The 23,584-nt window shown below is 41.0% G+C and overlaps 1 protein-coding gene across 2 annotated transcripts; it reads left to right on the forward strand.

The window, feature by feature from the left end:
- The first annotated feature begins 911 nt into the window (after window positions 1-911).
- Window positions 912-23,199, forward strand: pou1f1 (POU class 1 homeobox 1). Of its 2 annotated transcripts, XM_033613111.2 has the most exons (8): window positions 912-940; window positions 2,653-2,753; window positions 5,992-6,153; window positions 6,401-6,499; window positions 17,678-17,941; window positions 18,106-18,270; window positions 19,789-19,849; window positions 19,953-23,199. In XM_033613111.2, exons 3-8 carry the CDS (start codon window positions 6,036-6,038, stop codon window positions 20,191-20,193), a joined length of 948 nt encoding a protein of 315 aa, XP_033469002.1. In that variant the 5' UTR covers window positions 912-940; window positions 2,653-2,753; window positions 5,992-6,035; the 3' UTR covers window positions 20,194-23,199. The 2 variants fall into 2 exon arrangements, with proteins under 2 accessions (XP_033469002.1, XP_033468991.1); XM_033613100.2 differs by lacking the exons at window positions 912-940; window positions 2,653-2,753 and adding an exon at window positions 2,786-3,693.
- The last annotated feature ends 385 nt before the right edge of the window (window positions 23,200-23,584 follow it).

Raw genomic sequence — 23,584 nt, forward strand, 5'->3', positions numbered from 1 at the left:
AGAAAGTAAAGTTACATAGGTTAGATTGAGAGAAAGAAACATGGCGACAGAAGGTATCCTCATACAAGGTTATGTATGATATCCTTTGAATTAGCGCCCCATGAATGATGTTACATCTATAATGTAAAGTTACTGAGGTTAGATATAGGAAATGAAACATGGTGAGGACATACCCTAAATAACTCAATGTTAACTTGGTTTCACACGGTTCCGAACACCAGTCTCCTTGGGCAAAGTCCTTTGTCAGACAGTTCTCTGTTATGTGACCCATCCCCCACCCCAACCGGCTCTTTACTCCTGTCAGCGCATGGGTCACGTGGTTGCAGCCTTCCAAAAAACAGGGCTCATACACAAATTACTGGCTAATGATTATGTGGAATTTATATGAATTTTGTGCACTACATTCCTTTTCCGTTACACCCCATAAAATTAGTAATTGCGTATCCTCCCAAAATTAAGATGTATGCCTTTGCGTAAATGTCAGGGTAATCGACGTTAAGTGTAGCGAATGCTAGATAGTTTCTTTTTACCTGGGATTTTCTTTTACCTGTGAGCGGTATTTTCCCACAGCTCTGCCCGAAAGATGGAGAGTCACTCATTGAGCAACAATATATCTACAACATATCCAGCCACAAGCTTCATTATTTTTTTGTAGCTGCAGCTGTCCATGATTAAAATCTAGTTTTGGTTGTTAAGCGAGTGTAGGGCTCCAGCCAACTTCCGTGGCCAAGGATGGCTCACCTTTCGTATGGTGTATTTCCTGGAGCTTCATGTTGTTGTGTTGTTTGTCGTAGTAGCTGAGGTGTTTCACACCGGAAATTTGGGGAGGTGTGTTTTTTGCAATGGAAAGGGTTATAGTCCGACTACCTGCAGCAACAGTGTTCTTTTCATCATTCCTCCAGACACAACTGAAGCCATGGGAATATTTCCATCTGCTAAGGTAAGTGTTTCCAACTAGCTTGCTGCTTTGACGTGATGTTGCATTTCAAGTCAAAAATAATGTGATAACAAAAGTAACGTTGTAAGGAGTTGTTTGGTTTTGGAGTAACTGTAATATTATTGCTGACATTTTATTAGTAATTAGTTACACTACTCCTTACTGGAAAAAGTAATATTATTACTGCAAGGCGTTACTCATAATGCCCATGACTGCAAACAGTACATGAGAACAGGCTGACCCAAAACCAACCTGTGTATCAAACAATTTCACTATATTAGTCAAATCAGATGGAGACAACACTGATTGGAACATGACTAATTAGCCAAATACTGAAACTAAAGGTGATGTTTATTTTTCTGTTACACCATCTTTTTTTTTTCTTTACATGTAAGGCTGATTTGCAAATTTAGTAGTTATGTATGAACTATTAGTGTGATCCTTTTATGTGAAGTCAAAAAGCTGGAGAATTGTTTTAATTATCTGCTGCAAATTTTTGGGAGACTTACACCAGTGTGCAGATTGATATAAAACAGAGGTGGTTCAGTCTCTATGTGCAAAAATAAGCCTGCAATCGCCAGCTGGGAAGATGGTCTTTACCCTGAGTGGGAGTTGTTGGCTGAAATGAAAGAAGAGAGAGAAGTATTTTAAGGTTGATATTGGTGCTGGTGGTGGGTTTTTTTCTCTATTGTCACACACCATTACATTCAGTTTTCCTCTTAATGTTGGGAATTTGGTGTCTGTTTATTTCAAACCTGTGGGTGAAAATGAGATTTGTCAAAGTCCATTTTGATTTGCTTTGCAATTTGTCACAAAGGCTTTCTTTATCAGTGCTCAGTCTCGTTGTGTTTTGTTTAATCAAACAGCTGATTTGAGACTTACATCGATCGAGGCTGCAGATTGAAGGGGAGATGGAAGAAGTAACTCCACGCCGTCAGCATTTAGATTTGGATTTTGATGCCTACACATGCTAGCCACAATTAACAGACATTTCTTTTAAGATTATTTCAATATGGGAATTTGGACATAGACCTTTTCAACTTGGGCTTTTTAGCACAGTTATCTTGTGCATTTTTGAGTGAATGAATAAACTCAGCAACCACACTGAAAATGTTTTGCTCAAAATCTGCTCTGAGAGAGAGGCATTGTCAAAAGGACTGAGTGCACCTAGTCCAAATTTACACTGCATGCTTAAGCAAGTCGAATCGTGCCTGCCACCCACAAGCTATTTTCCACCTGCTGCCCACCTACATCAACAATAGTGAAGCAGAGCCCAGGACAAACACAAACACTAACAGACACAACAGAGTGCACATGGTGGCCACGCTCGTCAGATTAACCTTTATCCTCCCTGATGAGACCTCTGGTCTTTATCCGGAGCAATCTGCGTTCAACACAATATGGACACCATACGGCAACAATACCAACTTCTTTTTCCACTCACTCTGAGATAATGCAACATGATCACACCTAAAAGCTCCTGCAATGAGAATTAAATGTCTGTGGTGAAACAAGTGTGTTTTTCCAAGTTGGGTTTAGCGTTGGTTGAGGGTACACGTACACAAAACAAAGCAATTGGTTTGAGACAATTTGTGGTAACGCTTCATGCCACACCATATTATCTGCAGTATTCTCACATAAAACTAAGTCTTTGTTATTTTAATGAGCGCTCACTTTATTCTCCTGTTGCAACTACAAAACAACCCTGCAATCAGGGAGAGGGACAGCGAGACGGCGAGAGGAGAGGAGGGGATCGGGTTTCTCAGCCGCTCTGTACCCTAATCCTGGATTTGGAAACGGGATGAGGAGGATGCAGGTAAGGACAAACACAAGTAATAACAGCACTGACATGGGATTGGTAGGTGGGGGGTGAGAGGCTTGATGGGAAATAGGGGGCCTCATAGGTCGAGAGAGGTGGTTGGTTGTGGGTGGGTGGGATATAAATACCTGCAGTAGACAAGGGCGTCAAAATGCAGAGGGTATGACAGATACTGGCTTACCTGCATCTATAATACAGAAAAAGAGACAGGGACATGCACTGCAGAGGCCTCAGTGAGACAGAGCTCGAGAGTTGAGAAACACCTTTGAGCAGATATATCAGTGATAGTGACTTGAACCTGAAGCTCATCACTATTCATCTCGGAGAGCCTTGGCTGAGGGTACAGGTGTGCCATAAACTGTGAAGAGTTCTGGCTGAAGTGCTGACATCCATTTCCCTTTGAGAAAAAAAAAAAAAAAGGTAACCGTTTGCAGTTTTCTACCTGCATATTCCCAAGTGAGCGAAGTTAGAACTCTGCTTGACTGAATTAGGAGAAAAGGATAGGAAAAGAAGACAATACAAGAAGTGAAAAAAGACGAGACGAGGCAGAACAAGAAAAGGCCAAAGAAGACAAGACGAAGACAAAAGGCAAGACGACGGGAGACAATACGTAACAAGACACAAGAAGGGGAAGGAAGAGATTTCAAAAGGACGAGAAAGAGACGCAAGACAAGGAAAGCAAGAATGGGAGACAAGACCAATTAAAGCAAGACAGGGCAGAGCAAAGAAAAGAAACCAGTTAAGGGATCACGTCAATCTTCAGTGCACCATTGGGACCATTTGAAGAGAGGCTGGAGAAGAATGGCATGCCAGGCATTCAGCACAGATTCTTTCACCCCACTTGCAGGAGACTCACCCCTGCCAATCCTCATGCACCATGCCTCTACCGGTGACTGCCTGCCAGCCAACTCCCATGCTCACAGCATGGTTTCTGCAGGTAAACTGGGCTCAAACGGTCTTCTATCCTACATATGTTTCAGTTTGCATAATTCCCTTCCTCTTTTGAGCTTTACCTTAGCCGAATTTGTTCTTTCATGTTCAGAAAGTAAGAGAAAACAGATATTGATAGTGCCTGAATGCCATGCGCACATAGTGTCGCAGTGTTAAATCCCAGCTGCAGGAAGCCAGGCCTCAAACAACTACTTCAATCTTTCACTGCAGCCTCATGAGGCTATACGATGAGAGCGCACTGCTGTGACAAAATAAGATTTGCTCCCATTGACACTGACTCACACTATTGATTTTAATGTAAGTCCCATGGGTGCTGCCGGTGAGTGATGTCTCATGTACAGGTTGCTCCTGTAGACCTCTAATTGACCCGACCGTGCTCGGCACCACCCATGCTGATGCTTCCTCACGAAGGCAAAGTTGTGTTTTCAGGGAATAGGGAGGATGAATCGGATAGAAAAATACATTTATTCAAAGCCAACCCAAATTATGTAAATGTATCTAATCAGCTGGTTTGGCCCAGCTGTCTCTACTCAGTGGATAATTGCTTTGAGGATATGTTATCAGCATGGCAAACTCCCCAAGGTCTTTTTCACGATGGAGCATTGTGGAAGAAACTTCCTGTGGGTTTTTAGTGCCTGCTTGTTATATCTTAGAATAGACTGGATTAGATCATGCAAAACATTAATGGTCATACAATACATTCATGTAGCAGCAGGTCAAACATATCTTGCAAATGGATTTTTCTGCTTCGACAGCACTGTACTGGAATTTTGCTGGTCTATGTTTGTTTTCTGTCGAGTGGCCATTTTAAATAAGTGGAAAAATAAGTACAATTTGCAATAATTGAAGACATAAAATTCATAATTATAGCAGGATCATCCTCAGTGGCACATTATTTTTATTGGTTTAACATAACCTCATCAGCCTCTTTCATATCATCATACGTGACACCGAGAACACAGAAATGGCCTCTACATGAGTGTTGGTGGAGCTAACTCAGAGTGCAACACATTAGTGCTTCAAGAGAACGCTAAGCTGCATAAAAAGATGAATACATGAATAATTATGTAATTAGCTGAGGACATGACCAGGGCAATGTTCAACTATATTTAAATACACTTAGCAGGGAAGAGCTCCTGCAAAAGGAAAGGTTTTAAAGAGGAATCTTTAGCTTTGAAACAGCGTCAGAAAAACTTCCCTTCATGGGTTCATTTCAGACTACTTTTTCTGGAAGGTTGTGTGAGGGTATGTGTTTGACTGGATTCACAGTGCAGTCTAAAGCTCTACCAGCATCCAATTCTACGGTAGCAGACATTTCTCTCCAGTGTCTAGTTGGAGAATAAATGTGTTCGACTCAAACTGTGCTCATGTCGCTCACTTTTCTTTCTGCACCAGCACCAGACTAACACATTGATATTTGCCTTAAAATCTCAGATATTAGCAGTTATTTTCTCTCTTTCTGTCTCATATGATGGAGCTCTCCTCATGAGCAAACTAAGAGAGTTGAAATGAATAGTATTGTATTTCTCATCATTCACAAGAAGCAACTCAAAATCAGATTTGAAGATATTTTTGTGTATTGTGTCGACACATAGCAGCTGATTGAATTTGAAAATAAAATATAATCATTTTCAAAATCCCATATTAGTCTATGGGAACTCTAGTCTGAACTGACTTAAAGGGGGACCACCACCTAAATTAAAAATTCCAGTATGTTATTTCCATGGCAGAGGAAAGCACAATCAATATTTATGAACATGAGCTACTCTCTCTGAAAGCCAGAAACAAGAGAGGTGAAAGCAGACATGTGATGTCATTGGGTATAAAGTCTGAAGCTGCTCCATAGACAATGAATGGGAGCTTGATTTTGTTTATTTTCTTTTTTATACCCAAATGAGCTTTATTCTATTGTAACGTTCTCAGTTCTGAAATGGAAAATGTACCCATATACTCAGAACACTGCCTTGGGTGCTCTCAGTGTCATCTATAACATCTTTCCTAATTCATTGCCTGTGGAGCAGCTCCAGAATTTGTACCCTATGACATCACAAACTTGGGTTTTACCACTCAAGCTTTTGAATTTGGGAGAGACTTGTTCATTTTTACTAGTATTTTTGGACTGTTTTAGACCAAAGGAATAAATAAATGCATGTATGCATTTTGAAAAAAGGCGAAGTTCCCCTTTAAAACTTGCCCTGTTCTCATCCTAGCTAATGCATTCCCGTTCTTAGTCTGCTGATCTTTTGTTCTCCAGTCACATTCTAACCACGTTTATTTCCATCAGTGTCGTCAGGGCTGTCCCTGGGACAGCCCTCCAAGCGTTCCCACATGCACCTGTCCACCTCCTCCCTTGGCAACGCTCTCAGCAACGGTCCCCCGGGCCTACATTACCCAGTCACCCCCTGTCACTACAGCAACCAGCAGGCCACCTATGGCATGATGGCAGGTGAGTGGTGGTGATGGTATTTGTGACAACTATTACAAGGCTGTAATTAAGCTGCTCGTCAATAATGTTGATAGTCAATTAATTATGAAATTAATTCATTAAGCAAATAGTGCTGATGATGACAGCAGTAATTGTGAGGGTGGTACTAATCTGATGATGATCTTACTGATAAGACCTATGCTGACAGTGATTATGATTTGAGGATTATTATGCAGATTATAATAAAGGCCTCTGTCTCTCTCTGCAGCTCAGGAGATGCTCTCTGCCAGCATTTCTCAGACTCGTATTCTGCAGACGTGTGGTGTCCCTCACCCCAACATGGTAGGCAGCACAAACCCATTGCAAGGTAATGATCGGGTACACACTCTCACTGTCAGTTTCCCTCTCTCTCTCTCGTGCGCACACACACACATGCACATATGCATACATAATCATTCCCACTCCTGGCCTGCAGATAAATCCAGTAAATTGAGCAGACAATTTGTTTATTCCCGTTTAATTTCAAATTTGCTTCTAGTTAAAATCAATTTCAGACATGATTACTCCGCTGAACGCTTGAGCTCTTTAGCACACTTGTTAAACATGACTGTCAAAGACGACTTGCCACCTCCTCCAAATCCTGCAGAGAGTGCAGAAACATGAAAACAGCAGTGGTGAAAACTGTCAGGGGGAATGGTATTGGTGTGGAGAGATTTTCTTCCCTTTTTTTTATTTCATAAGATTCTGCTGCTTCTATATTGGTATTATTGCGTTTTTAAGTTTGCAGCATTTCATACAAACGCTGTCAGGCCAGAGCATGTATTGATATTACCAACTTAGCTAGGTTGTACTGAATTTGAAAGGCCCTGAAAACATATGTTCTCCATCAGTCCTGCATTACACAACATTTTCTGACAAAGTTGGAGCAGTTTTGGTTATTCATTTCTCACTGGTTTGAAGTGGGTCAGGGTTCAGTGTAAAAAGGTGATGTCAAGTAGCTCAAAGCACCAATTAGTAATACTTGAATCAAAATGTGATGACAGGTTGTTGCCAGGCCACTGTCAATCAAATCTGGTCAAATCACACCCACACAACCCTGACATAACAGAATAGCTGAGTTTTTGACTGTTAAATACATAGACATTATTTTTTGTTATATATTTTTAACTGTAACTTAGAGTTATGGTTAAATATTTGATTTCAAGGGACTTTAAGTCAGATCAGACCTGTACATTTAACACCAAATCATAATGTCTTGGGATGATAATAAAAATAGTTACTGTAAGTGACATTTCCATTTAAAAGAGGGTTCTCACACGATTTTATGGACAAAATTTCAAAACTTTTCCATGATTTTTAAAAGACTTTTTTTTTTCCTTGCCCCATTTGCTCCGCCTTTTTCAAACATATCAGATTCAAGAGGGAGAGACAGAACAAACATATGTGATTTTGTTTGCCGTTATGTTACGTGCAGATGTTGCGCTAGACTTTTTCGTCGCCGGTCATTTTGACCGACAGGGTCATTAAAAACCGGTCATAATCTATTTTTACCGGTTGTTTCGTTTTTAAATGATAATAAAGATATTCAAAGACATTTAGTTCTCATGCGTTCAATTTTAGTAAATCCAACAAGCAAGTTATAAAGTGTGCATTAATAAGGACATGAACGAAAAGATGAACAGACATCCACACACCCGTGCCATTAGGCTTCGCCCTGGACACACCGGACGGCACTAACGCGTCACTAACGCATCCGGTGTGTCCAGGGGTTATGTAGTTATGCCTGTAGGCTCGGTGACACAAAATTAAAATTGTAATTAAGTGATTATGGTATTGAAAAATGTGTTCGGTTATGCACTGTTGTGTTATTTTAAATTATAAACATGGTATTTTCTCCTCATGTTCCTCAGTGCGTGCTGTTGTTATTTTATTTTGAAAATCGGCCGGATTCTCTCGTCTTTTCTGTGTCCGACTTCCTGTTTGGTACGATCCGCTCTATCCAGCTTGACAGAAGCGCTTGCGGCTCCCGTGAAAAATAGACCAGATGCCAAACTGCTGCCTCTACTCCGCGGGCGTTCCGCTCTGCTCAGCGGCCTGTGTGGACAGTCAGATAGGTTAACATGGCCGCTTTGGTTCCGCGTCTGGTGTGTCCAGGGCATTATGTCAACAACGCTACATGAAGCAGATGAATGACTTTTTCTCTGCAGTGTGAAAACGGCAGCCACTTAAACCACTGACTGTGCACTCAGCTGCCAAGTGGGCAGGGGTGGTAATTGCAACCGGTCAAAAGGACCAACGGCCTTCCGGTCATTGTTGTAAAAAAACAGTCAGTGACCGAGAATATCCGGTTAACGCGACCCCTGGTTACGTGACTTGGAAGGTTATCAATGGAAGATTACTGAAAGAATTTTATTACACACAATGAAATTCCATGACTTTTCCAAAACATTCAATAATTTAATTTAATTTAATTTTATTTTATTTTATTTTATTTTAAATAACCTGGATCTGGAAAATTTGATAGTGGGATTCTATGACTTATATTGGTTTTCCATGACTGTGGGAACCCTGGTAAAATGTTGTAATATAACAATATAACGACAAATTAACACTATTGTCCTTTCTTTTCCGAAATCTCTTTAAAGTAGTCATTCTTACTGTACGCACAGTAAAACATAAATAACCTTGGGGCGGCAGTAGCTCAGTCCATAAGGACTTGGGTTGGGAACCGGAGGGTTGCCTGTTCGAGTCCCCGTCCGGACCAAAATATGGAGCGTGGACTGGTGGCTGGAGAGGTGCCAGTTCACCTCCTGGGCGCTGCTGAGGTGCCCTTGAGCAAGGCACTGAACCCCCCAACAGCCCCCTCACTCTGACATCTCTCCACTTTGTGCATGTATAGGTCCTGTTTGTGCATGTGTGTGTCTTTCGGACCTGTGTGTAGTTGACAAGCAAGAGTGAAAACATTGAATTTCCCCTCAGGGGGATTTATAAAGTAAATAAACTTAAACTTCTTTGTTAGATTAAAAAAAAAAGATGCATGCTACATCAGGTTTGTTTGATATGACCAAGCAGATCAAACAGAGCAGGATCTGAAGTGTAGCCCTTGTGGTACAGAACAATTAACATTTGCAGAGGAAATGAGGTTGCTTCTTTTAAAATACAGGATTGTTAAAAAGTAGGATTTTAACCACTGGAGCATAGACTTGACGACATCAACCCGCTCCTGTAAATGGTCTAATGAAATTGTATGGTCCGCTGTGTCACAGCCTGTACTGAAATACATTAAGATTAAAATGAAACAGCTGGCCACATTTATTACCATCAGAAGGTCATTTGTCACTTTAATGAACTCAGTTTCTGGACTATCAGGGGACGGATTGAAGGTTTCACAATTATAACTCATTAGTTTGCAGCTTTTGTCTACATCCTTAGAAAAGAAAGGCAAATGTTAATATGGAAAGATAATTGTTAAGGACAAAGGGATGTTAGATAGATTGAAATAGGGGAAGTATTAATAACTAAAAGACGACCAAACCAACTGCAATAAAAACTTTGTTATGAAATTCAGTAGGAGGCATATCAAGTGTGCGCGTGGTGAGAAATTGCCCCTGATAATTCACAAAATGAAACTTGTTCAAAGTGGGCAACGGCAGCACTCAGCAGAGGGATATTTGAGAGGAAAGGGCAGTCACAGTGTTAATACGTAGCATTAAGCAAAAACTCTGTAATGTGAACTGGACAAGACGAGGTCACAGATGAAGCTGGCCCTTTCATTTTTCATTTTTAAAGCTGTACTAATCTACTCTTTTTTATATTAATGGCTTAAATGACTAGATATAATGTGCAAGGTGTCGCGTTGTGAACCCACAGAGAGTTATTGACGCTGGAAGTCCACTCAGCTATATGGAGCTTTTTAGCCTCTTTTACCTCATTCTTGTTTCCAGCCACAGCAAACAAAAATAAGATAAATCTTTTCTCTTTGTTATTGACAAGCTGCACACAGTGCTGCAAGAGAAAAAGTCATTTAACACATACCAATACGTTGCAATAATGTTAATAGTAATTACAACTTGGGTTGAAAATCTGATTGTGGCTTGTTTTTTTCTTTAATCTTTGGCACTTTCAATACTACAGAATCTATAACTGAGATTGTATCATTTTAAACATGTGGTATTGAATTTTTAATAAAGTATCGAGGCGTTTAACAACCTTAACACGACCTGCCCGATACAAAATAGGACAGAGTTGAGAATTTTGCAACTAAAGAGACACATATTTTCCTTGTTGTCGTTGGTGGAGACCAAAACAGAGATAAAATTCAAGTGAATATGGACTCACCTTCATCAAGTATGCAGGATGAGTAAATAGGCTATATGTTTGTTGGCCATAAAGACTTTACAGGGTAATAAAAGTCAGTGTTTTCAGCTTGTTTAGTGGGCAAAAAATGAATTAGTGACAAAGCTACATTTGTAAGTCTGTTTGCTTTCTATCTTTGCTCAGCATGAAGTGGCTGATGCTGCCTCACTCTGCGGATGGTGTGCACATATAGCAGCTGGAGGGTCCATGGCCATGTACACAAAGGCTTGTGAAGTGCTTTCGCAAACCCACTGAGCCAACACATGTTTTCAAAAGGGCTTGTTGTCCAATCTGTCTCCATACCACACACAAAAACTGCTGTGTGCACCGCAGCATAGCTGTATGTACGCTCTCCAGGGAACTTCAGTGCAGGCATCAGGCACAAACAAGGAAAAGTCTTCTCTCTTTCCTCCAACGTGGTCAGGATGAACAGAATGCCTCTTGCTGAGTCATCCACGACCTAAAAGAACAGTTGATGTCCTCAGGCGTGAAGAGTTTTTGCTGAAACCCTTCCTCAAAAAATGAGGTATAGAGGGATATATCACAGATGCTCACTCTATTTTCTCATATTGATTTCTCAATTAAGAGACATTGGACAATTGACCTGTGGCTAAGCCACGCCCCCCTCCACTCACTTGGACAAAATATCAACATTCAGTGACCGGCGCTATGGCAGGTGTCACAGTACACGGCATTTCGCAGGAGGCAATTGATGCTTTGGTGACATAACGATCAGATGTCATTGAGAAGTAACCAAAAGGGCCTAAACTACGCACTGGAGGGATATATTCATCATTTTATTGTTGAGAAGGTTGATGAAAAGCTTAAATTACAATCCAAAATTTACAGGTCACAGTGTACGCTTGTGAACCACATCTCATTGCCATCGCCATCAAAGACAACATGTTAAAGTGCCACTGAAGTTAAGGTTTTTGGCTCAGAATATGAGAAAAGTTTAACAGCCTTTTTACCATCTTTACCAAGAGTGTCTCTCCGTTAGTTTGGTGCTACAGTATTTACATTGAATCATTCAGCATAACGTTTGCCAACCTGTGTTATCTCTGTGATTACAGATAAGTTAATGAAGCTAAACTCCAGAAGTTAACGTTAGCTTAATGCTATAGTGCTTAACTTCTGTCGCCTCCCAGCGGATAATGCGTTATTACAACTAATAAGCCGGCGGCACTTCCATAACACTTGCCACACACCATACACAGAGTAACACTCGCCAGTCGCGACACACTATACACAGAGTAACACTCGCTTCACACCATGTACAGTACAGGCCAAAAGTTTGGACACACCTTCTCATTCAATGCGTTTTCTTTATTTTCATGACTATTTACATTGTAGATTCTCACTGAAGGCATCAAAACTATGAATGAACACATGTGGAGTTATGTACTTAACAAAAAAAGGTGAAATAACTGAAAACATGTTTTATATTCTAGTTTCTTCAAAATAGCCACCCTTTGCTCTGATTACTGCTTTGCACACTCTTGGCATTCTCTCAATGAGCTTCAAGAGGTAGTCACCTGAAATGGTTTTCCAACAGTCTTGAAGGAGTTCCCAGAGGTGTTTAGCACTTGTTGGCCCCTTTGCCTTCACTCTGCGGTCCAGCTCACCCCAAACCATCTGGATTGGGTTCAGGTCCAGTGACTGTGGAGGCCAGGTCATCTGCCGCAGCACTCCATCACTCTCCTTCTTGGTCAAATAGCCCTTACACAGCCTGGAGGTGTGTTTGGGGTCATTGTCCTGTTGAAAAATAAATGATCGTCCAACTAAACGCAAACTGGATGGGATGGCATGTCGCTGCAGGATGCTGTGGTAGCCATGCTGGTTCAGTGTGCCTTCAATTTTGAATAAATCCCCAACAGTGTCACCAGCAAAACACCCCCACACCATCACACCTCCTCCTCCATGCTTCACAGTGGGAACCAGGCATGTGGAATCCATCCGTTCACCTTTTCTGCGTCTCACAAAGACACGGCGGTTGGAACCAAAGATCTCAAATTTGGACTCATCAGACCAAAGCACAGATTTCCACTGGTCTAATGTCCATTCCTTGTGTTTTTGGCCCAAACAAATCTCTTCTGCTTGTTGCCTCTCCTTAGCAGTGGTTTCCTAGCAGCTATTTGACCATGAAGGCCTGATTCGCGCAGTCTCATCTTAACAGTTGTTCTAGAGATGGGTCTGCTGCTAGAACTCTGTGTGGCATTCATCTGGTCTCTGATCTGAGCTGCTGTTAACTTGCAATTTCTGAGGCTGGTGACTCGGATGAACTTATCCTCAGAAGCAGAGGTGACTCTTGGTCTTCCTTTCCTGGGTCGGTCCTCATGTGTGCCAGTTTCGTTGTAGCGCTTGATGGTTTTTGCGACTCCACTTGGGGACACATTTAAAGTTTTTGCAATTTTCCGGACTGACTGACCTTCATTTCTTAAAGTAATGATGGCCACTCGTTTTTCTTTAGTTAGCTGATTGGTTCTTGCCATAATATGAATTTTAACAGTTGTCCAATAGGGCTGTCGGCTGTGTATTAACCTGACTTCTGCACAACACAACTGATGGTCCCAACCCCATTGATAAAGGAAGAAATTCCACTAATTAACCCTGATAAGGCACATCTGTGAAGTGGAAACCATTTCAGGTGACTACCTCTTGAAGCTCATGGAGAGAATGCCAAGAGTGTGCAAAGCAGTAATCAGAGCAAAGGGTGGCTATTTTGAAGAAACTAGAATATAAAACATGTTTTCAGTTATTTCACCTTTTTTTGTTAAGTACATAACTCCACATGTGTTCATTCATAGTTTTGATGCCTTCAGTGAGAATCTACAATGTAAATAGTCATGAAAATAAAGAAAACGCATTGAATGAGAAGGTGTGTCCAAACTTTTGGCCTGTACTGTACACAATGCTACACAACGTGGTGAACACCAGGCTGCTAACATGACATTACGTTCATAGCACCATTTCCAAGAAAATAATAAAGTACTAGGTCCAGTACATGTAACAGCAACACATACTACTCATAATATAATTATAAACCAAGTCACTTACTTATCCAACAGCAGCAAGGCAACATCCGTGTCTGCCCTCAGCCCAATTTCTTCCTTCAGGGCTCTCCACTGAGGAAAAGTGACGCCAATACAAATCCTTGTTTGCCTTCTCCGTCGGTCACTTTCCTTCTTTGGTAGTAGACGTTGAGCCGAACGTCCAGGCTTTTTCTTTGTGGTAGGATCCACTTCTGAACCGTGTCTCGGCCGCTTCTCCACCATGTTGCTTTCTCTTTCTACCTGCACTCTACCTCTTGCTATGAGACTCTCCACTCTTCCTCCCCCTCCCTTCTTGTTGTGAGGAAGCATTTCCTGTGCGCCAGTGTGGGAATGACGCCGGTCTACACGCAAACTAAAAATGATATTGAAAAATACCGTGAGATGTTAGAGGAGCCGATCGGTTTAATCAGCATTGTGTCATCTCCTCTAGTAGTGGCTTGGGTGAAACGGACATTTACGGACCTGTAGAAGTTATGCACTATAGCTTTAACTAGAGCCCTTTGGACAACAGCTAACAATGATGTACGATCACCAAAGTACAAAAACTAGAACAAAATAAGCTAATGAACTCCCAGCCAACAAGGTGACATGATGGGTCCATGTCATTGGTTCGACATCCCATTAGTCCGACTGTCTGCGGTGCTGAACGGCTCAAGGCGGGCGTATGGTGCGCCGCGACCGGCTTGAGGCGGAGCAGGCTCACGGCTTATGTGTCACTTTCTTTTTCATTTTAACCCACACCATGATCTTTTCCTGACCCTAACCAAGTGGTTTTTGTGCCTAAACCTAACCAGACCTTAACCACAGGGCGTCATGATGATTTCGGAACGGACTTCGGAACAATGAGTTTAATATGGTTGAAACAATGGGATGTCGAACCAATGGGCAGTTCCCGACATGATGAACAACGCAGCTAGGAGCTAACGTTAGGCTAACTTTAGCTAACGTTAGCTAGAGATTGATGGACTAAGAGACTCATCCTATTCTCTAATGTGCTATGTGTGATCTCAGTCCTGCGTGTTCTTTGATGAAGCAATAGGAGAAGATATTCGGTCTCAGTTAATGTAGTTTATTAAGCAGTAAAGGAATAAAATTACAGAGCTCTGGGTCTCAACTTCACGTCCCTGACGAACAACAAAGGTGTGTCAGTTCACGAAGTCTGACCTCCTGTCCTTTCCCTGACCCAGTATATTTGAGCGTAACAGAGTGTCATTGTGCACGCAAGGCGTTGTCCTCTTCTCATTGGCAGTTCCACTTCCTCCTTCACCACACCACGCCCCTGCCTCGTGTTAATCTGACTCCTTCCCGCTGGCGGTGGGGGCGTGGTTCCTGTTTTGAAAGACAAGAGAACAACACAACTCCCTACACGTGCTGTACCTTACTATCTGTATATCACTTTCTATTCTTTTTACCATATATGAAACTAATTATCTAAGCATTGCGGTATGTGCTCCTCAGACTTCATGTCTCTTCCTCTCCTGTACTTCTCCACTTCTGCAAAGCAAACACATTCAGATCAGCTGAAATCATCTCAGTATTCTCATTGTTCACACATCTAAAACTTATATAGTGAAACACAACTTATAGTAAAACACATAACATCATTCTATTCCCAACAAGATGTTAAAGATAACTTTATATTTCTTTCCAGCAAAGTGACAATATGTTGCCTCAAACACAATGTTGACTTACCTTAAAACAGATGTAGACATCATTGTTAATCTTATTCACGTTGAGTTGATGTTATGGTCTAACATTAAAGTGTTAAAAATACACCTCGTCGCCCAGCCTCGCAGGATACCTTGTGTTGGAGTTGCATGTACTCCATGCACACCGTTTGACCATTTTTAAAACTCACTTTCTGTAATGCATTTCAATGAACGTCCAGGCAGAGAACGTCCGAGTGTATGGGAATGGCTATACGCACTGTGATTGGCTCATTGCGTTTGAGGGCGGGGCTTATCCATAGGTCAATTAAGGATAATGGAAAGGGCTTTGAAAACTATAGGCGACTGTAGCTAGATATTACCCCCTAGACGTGAGAGGAGGTTTTAAGAGAATCCAACCTCTCCCTAACACCTTCAGTACATGAGAAAACCACTGATACAGTTTTAGTGCAGAATCTGCTACATTGCTCTCCAGCTGGTGTATAGATCTGAACAATTCAGCCAGTCAATGACACAATCCTTTTTGTCACTCCACTTTTGGAAAACCAATCATTTTGTATTGGGTGGGGGGGGATTTCTGCCATTGTGTTCCTTCAGAGACAGTCCACAATGGCTTCAACTCTGCTGCTGTCATTGCAGGCAATATTTCGCTGTGTCTGAGTTTTAGAAGAAGCTTTTATGGCCATGTTGATATGTCTGTGTATTGTAGATTACAGAATATGTGCTTCATATACTTGATTTAAAGAAGGAGTCAGGGTGTGAAACAAAGGAGAACCAGGGAAGCTTGGTTCTTCTTCATAAGACATGGGGAGGGTCTCTAAAATACTGACAGTAAGCTGTTTTTGTCATGCATTCCTATTGTACTGTATTTTCATCATCATGGATCATGCATAATTATTGATGCACAATTCATGCATGAGGTTCATTCATTTTAAAGATACAGGCATGCATGCTATTCTTGCCATCACAACTGCAGCTACAGCACAGTATCACAAACTTTACTCACTTCAACTGAAAGGTCAGAAAAGAGCAAACTTTATTTTTGTCCCCCTCAGTCTGCACACCAGATTACCATTATTCCTGTCTCTGTTTTGTAGTCAGCATACAGATATGTCCAAACAAAACAAAGAAGCTTAAGGATTTAATGCTCATACATTTGTATGAGCATTGAATAAGCGAAAAAAAAGTGAGCTCCCCTGAAAGTCATGGTACAGTTCGCACACTGGAAGGAGTTGTAGGATTGCACCGGCTCGTCCTGACTGGCTGTGTAGATAGATGTAACCATTTATAGGAAGGACAAAATGTTAGAAACACAGCACAATATCAACAGCACAGTAGAACAATACCAGCCTTCATGAAGGTAGGATTTGTCGCTTCAGCCAAGTGTACATGATTAACTGGCAGCGTATGACCACTACATCACAACCTTCTATTATCTATCTTTCCAGTCACCTCCTCTGTAAATTCAGTTGCATATGATATATGATATAGTTTGCACTGCACTACAATCCCACTGACACAAGAGGGGAGTGTTGTATTGCTCATTATAGATACACTTCCAGCAATGTTGACACTGTAAAAAAACAAGCCATTTACTGTACACAGGACAGCTCAGAGTGGATGGAAGCCTACACAAACTAAGTGTCACCTACCGTCTGTTCCTACAGTATGATGATGTGATTGATTGAACTTTTTACTAAAACTGATCAATGCAGTTGCTTTTTCCCCCTGCAGCTGTGCAGAACGTTGATGCAGTGAGCAGCCTCATATTCCAAAACACAATTAGTCCTCCATCCATCTGTTCCTCTGGCAGTAATCTGTCATTAATGCTAACAAAAGGAGGAAAGGAGTGATTGGCAGATAAATAATGAATCTTGAACATTAGCCTGTAAACGGTCAACCTGTTTAAAAGGGCTGAGTGGTGTTTTGCTCTGCTGAGTATAGACCTGTTAAAACAAATGGGGGGCTTTGTGGGGCAACACTGGACCTGAAGATAAGAGTAATCCATCAAGAAATTTGAATTTGCTTTATAAATCATGGGGAAACTGTCTTTATCAGTCAATGGAGCTGGTTCAGGTGTGTGTTACATGGTCTACATGGGGTGTCACAAGTGTATTTCTCGCTTACAAAATAAAAAAAAACTAGGGTGGAACATTTCAATAGGCACCCCTTTGTTTCAGGGGGGGATGGACACTGTCACATTTATTTCAAAAACACTCTATATTGACTATCATAGTAGAATTATGACGATAGTAAAATTATTAGCCTGCAGGTTCCAGCAGTTTTTATTCTTAGTAGTTCTCACAGGAGCATGTCAAAACTTTTTTTGTGCTGTGGAAATAAAGGCTGTCAGGATACGTGTGGGGGTAGCGGCCATGCTGCTTTCAGCACCCTCCTGACAGTCTGAGGGTCTCCCCGGAGACTCCAACCACCTAATTGTCCACCTAAAAGCTCTCTCTGTCTCTCCAGGGTCTCTTACTCCTTGCTTGTACAAGTTTCCGGATCACGGTCTTAGTAGTGGTTCCTGTGCATTAAGCCATAGTTTCTCTTCACTGCCCCCGGCACTCCTCTCCACTGATGAGGCCCCCGGGGGCCCGAGTATCGGAGAGATGAAAACTGACAGCCAAAGGAAAAGCATGCGGGACCCAGAAGATGCCCCTGCCATGGACTCCCCGCAGATCCGAGAGCTGGAGATGTTTGCCAATGACTTCAAAATACGAAGAATCAAACTTGGTGGGTACTCTGACTAAAAGGATGATAATAATAACAACTGAAAATGACCCTGCCATCCAGCTGCACCAATTACAGACCTTACCACAAATGTTTGTATGTGTGTGCTCGCCTTGCTGCTTCTCTGCTCATGGGTTTTCTGTAAAGTATTTCATTTTGACCTCCAGGCTACACACAGACCAACGTAGGCGAGGCTCTTGCTGCGGTGCACGGCTCAGAGTTCAGTCAGACCACGATCTGCCGCTTTGAAAATCTGCAGCTGAGCTTCAAGAACGCCTGCAAACTGAAGGCTATTCTGGCTAAATGGCTTGACGAAGCCGAGCTGGCCGGCGGTGAGTCACACACATCCACTCCATCAAGCCCCATTTATAGCATTTATCCCAAGGTAATCTTTACCTGGATAGCTCATCTCTGTGAGCTGAAATTTGTATCAATGTGAATTGAAAATTGCACTTTTGAGTGATGATAGGGTCAGCTGGAAATAACTCTATTAATGCCATGCTTTTCTTGCATGGCTTTGGAGGTCTAACACTGGCTTGCACATTATCCAGGACACTGGTTATCAAACTTTTTGAGCCCACGGCACACCAAAGGGCAAAATATATATTTATATCTGTGCACAATAGCTTCTATAACATGTGTTATCACTCTTATCATGACATAAGACAATTAAAAAACTGTATACTGACAGTTTTTTTCTTTTCTTTTGGCGGTAGGTCGTCTTCACTGGTGCTTTGTTGTAATTTGCTCTGTACAATAAAGCGATCCATTGTCCCACTCACGCCTTTCTCCTTTTAAATGTTATCATCCCTCACACTGGCTGCCAATCAGGGCTTCTGATGTATCACACACTAATAATTCCCATGCACGACCGGTGACAAATAGGTTCCCCGTGAGGGTGTTTGAAATTTTTTTAGCTACAGATTCCCTTTTTATTAGGAAATAGATGTGCACAACATACTATTATTCATATCTTTTTGTATAGGCTCAGTTGAATATTGCAATAATAATGTATGGTTATCACAAAATCCCACGGCACACATGGATTGGCATCACGGCACAAGATCACAAAGAAATCATTCATTTCTGGGGTGTCGGTAGCATAGTGGATAGTGCCGGTGCCCCATGTACAGAGGTGATGCCTTGCTGCAGCGGTCACAGGTTCAACTCCGGTTTGCAACCATTTCTGCATGTCACCCCCCTGCTCTCTCTCCCCTTCACTCTGTCCTGTACAATAAAGGCAAAAAGCCTGAAAAAATAATCTTTAAAAAAAAAAGAAATCATTCATTTGTGAAAAAAAAAACTAATTGAAATTGTAATTTCTAAGTTTATATTATTATTCATATCAAAAAAAAACATCTCACAGGATAAGGTCAGGGTGAGGACCTGAACACACGCTATTTTCATAGAACCTTCACTCTCTGCTAAACAGCCTCATCCTGAATGAAAAAAACTGCACATTTAAAACAGCTGAAAAGGGCAGAACAACAGTCAAGTGTCAGGGAACACTGAATTTGTTTTGTTGAAAATAAGCTACTCAAAATTCAGCAGAATCACTTGTTTTACACAAACCTCCTGCAGTTATTGAGTTCACTATCTGGGTTTATCAGCTGTTCTGTTGTGCATTGAATATAATGCGAAACATCCATAAAATATGTCTCTTATTTAGGGGTCATTAGTTTACTTCATGATAGAAAAAGACAAAGGTCTGTCCCAACATTTTTGCTTTATGACCTCTTGAAAAGTTACCCATTATTTACTCATGCCTCCTCATCAGATGATACATAAATGAGTGAGCTGTGAAGTGATTCTCTCTTCTTAATAACAACACCTTTTTCCCCTTCCTGCAGCGTTGTACAATGATAAAATAGGAATGAATGAGCGGAAGAGGAAACGGAGAACAACTATCAGGTATCACTGATAAAGAGGAACAAAGATACAATGCATACCATACAATGACATTTTGTTTCGTAGAGTTTATCCTCTCTTCTCTTTCCCTTGTTCCCCGCTGCAGCCTGGGAGCGAAGGAGGCTCTGGAGCGCAGCTTTGTGGAGAAAAGTAAGCCCTCCTCTCAGGAAATAGCCCGGATAGCTAAGGGCCTTCATCTGGAGAAGGAGGTTGTCAGAGTCTGGTTCTGCAACCGACGCCAAAGAGAGAAACGGGTCAAAACCAGCCTCAACCTCAGCTCCTGTTTGACCAAACTCACCCCACACTGCATCGCACAGATGAGTAAAACACAAAGACCAATGACGTAGTGATGGGTTCAGCTGGAGAGAGTAGTGGAGGTGCCTTCATGTCCACAGCTGCTGAAAATATTTTATTATTTTAAATTAAGGGTCTGACAGAAATCATTCCATCATGAAGTGGGAGAGTTTAACTCAACAGGAAACAGAAAAACACAGTAATAAAAACCTGCCCTCACCCTGCATTAAGCAGCTGCTGACGCATTTGAAACAATGTCATTGATTTAACATTCAGATGATAATTTATATCCTGTGAAGGTCAGCCTGACTAAAAAACAACAGCTGAAAAACACTCCAGCTATAAGAACATGAGTCATTGTCGGTGTGTAACTCGACTCCAGCACAGCAAATGTTTGTTTAATTTAAAGAGACAACCCTTACTACAATGTTCTTTCTAAATGCCATTTTTATGTTGTTGTTCTTTTCTTATCTACTTGAATAGAAATGTTTCTAGCAGTATGTCAATATATATAAACATCACAGAGCAGCCCAGGGAGCCAGCAATAGTTTTCTTGAAGTTCAAACTGTGACGATGAAAGGTTGCCATCAACATGTGACCTGCTGGTTTGATGCTGCAGCTACCATGACCTGACATTTACACAGATGGACTTGGGTCGCATGACTTGGACTTGAGTCAGACTTGAGTCACAGATCTGACTGTTTTAGACTCAACTTGACAAAATCAAAAAATAAAACTTGCAACTTCACTTGGACTTAACACTAAAGACTGGTGAGTTCACGTGGACTTGAGCCTTACTTGAAAATACTTGATACCTTCCCCAAAGCCAAAAGATCTGTGTGCCATTAATAATTTTATTTCCCTTCATTTCCTGAATCAACATTAATACAGTTCACTTCCAGCAAGTCGACACATAAATCCCCAGATTCACATTGTTTCAACCAATTCTACAGCGTCCAGTCAAGGTGCAGGAGCGAACCATGAAGAACTAATGTTAGGGTACTAACCACCAGTTGTACAAAAAAAATGATACCAAAGATAATTTTGTTTGCATTCAAAAACGATGTGGTGGTCAACAAAAAACAAACTGCAGTAGCAAATTACAGACGGCGATGCAACAACTGCCGACACACTTGTTTTACAAAAAAAGATAAATTCCAAAAGCATTCCTGATTTTTGTAAATTTTTAATTGTGATAAAAGCACCAAATTTGGCACATATATATTTTGATATATGTAGAAGACATCTGAATGTTGGGGTGTTGCAGACTGGCTTTCTGATGACTATGGCTGCAAAATCCAATATGGCCACCACCCACCATTTTGGTTATAATTTTTTTATCAGATTAGCTACAAATGCAAACTTGGTGTCTATTTTATGGTTTTTGACCATGAGAAACACATTGGAATACTCAGATTCATGATTTATTTTATAATCATATTATATTTTTACTATGCCCTCTAATTTGCATAATACCAATATGGCCACTATCCCCCCAAAAAATAATTTAAACACACATTTTTCACCCACATTTAGTTGTAAGGATGCTGTTTCCATTCTGTTTACATCTTTGCAACACCACAAATATAATTAACAAACAAGTTAAAGCGAAAAATATGTTTTATTACAATTTAAGGCAATAATGAATAATGAGTTTATGAATACGTCTTAGCTCTCAGCAGAGATCCAGGACCTGTTACAGAACCAGGCTGTGTCTGTCGTTTCCACTTACGAAAGACAGAAGTGGTTTTACTCCATGTACTTCCTGGTTCCCAAGATGGTGGGAGTGTTCAGACCAATCCTAAACCAATGCTTTGCTCACAAGATGTTCCATATGCTAACCAGCAGGCAGTTACTGGAAATGGCTAAACCTGGTGATTGGTTCACCACCGTCAACTTATTCTTAAAATTACATTTGGTGAAAAGCACATTGTGACTGATTTAAGATGTGTAATGCAAAGTTTAGGACCTCAAAATTAGGACTTGACTTGGGACTTGACTAGGGGACTTATAAGCCTTGACTTGAGACACTAGTGCAAAGACTTGAGACTTATTTGTGACTTGCAAAACAATGACTTGGTCTCACCTCTGCATTTAAATGCATTGAATCTTGGCTGTACCTTGTTTGCTATAATGTATGCATACTGAAATTATATTAATTACACAGACCAAATAAAATGTAATTAATCAGCTTTAGAGTGCAGATGAGTGCTCATATACATCAGCCCTGTGCCTTTCTAACAACAGATGTTAGCTTTCATAATTTTGTCTCTGAAATGCTCTACATTTACATCTGCATTTAACAGCAGGTCTCTTTGTGTCGTATTTGTATTTGTTTGTGTGTTTGAGGTTAGAGCTGATGCTCTCTCATTAATTACCTGTCCTATAAAAACTGTTTGTGTTGTTTAAATTAATTTAGCTGTGGTCAAAAAAGTAATATATATAAAGTTTCACAACAACCTATTTATTTGATATCTAATGTATTATGTTGATCTACTTTGCTGAGTTCCACCTCTGATTTATGGTTTGAAGTCAGGGATATGTGTGAAACTTTGACATTCTTGTCAACAAATGGATGTGAGGGCTGTCGTTTCCTTGGTGTAAGATAGATTTAATCTTTCATATTTGTTAATGTTAGGCTTCTGTTGTTGCTGCCTTGACAAAGTGTCACACAGTGAAGAACATCAGCCAGTCACGACTCTGACCTGGTTGGGATGACTGATGTGAAATGTCTTAATGAAGTGAAGAAACAAGCAGACACGCCACAACTTCTCTCTCAGACAAAATGTACTGTAAGCCTTAATGTTAGCTCTGCAGGCCTGGTGACAGATGGAAATTAGACTGCCATGATTTTATAGTGCAAAGAATGATAAGCATTGTAAGAATGTATTTTAGATGAAATGGTGTCATTCAACTTGACTGAAAAGATCCAGTAAATACGTCACAGCTGTTTAGTGCAAAAACTTGCACTTGTGCTGAGCTATTGTCTTTCACATCCCAGCCACTGGAAAGTAAATCAGTTTAATTCTTTTCTGACAATAAAGGAGAACTAATTCAGAGCTACATGTTCCATCTCTCATTTTTACTCATGTCATTATATTGCCCTATGAATACATACATTAGGAGACAGAGTCTGGTTATGTGTACACCACGAATTGTACAATTTACGAGTGTGTCGCTGGGGATTCATAAATAAAGCTAGGAGACATCTTAATTCAGGAACAAGCAGTTTCCACTGTGATCCATGAGCAGCTGTCTCACTGGAGTGCCGTCGGGGGAAATAAATGCAGCAGGTCCATCGACTGCCGACACATTTCTGAGGCTGTATGGTGGAAAGTTATAGGTACAATATGCTGAATGGGATAAAGCTACTAAGAAGTTTCTTAATGATGGTCTCACCGACGCTTTAAAGTACACCTCTTAAGACTGAGTCCTGGAATTTGT

The sequence above is a fragment of the Epinephelus lanceolatus genome, chromosome 14 (assembly GCF_041903045.1).
Source record: "Epinephelus lanceolatus isolate andai-2023 chromosome 14, ASM4190304v1, whole genome shotgun sequence".
NCBI lineage: Eukaryota > Metazoa > Chordata > Actinopteri > Perciformes > Serranidae > Epinephelus > Epinephelus lanceolatus.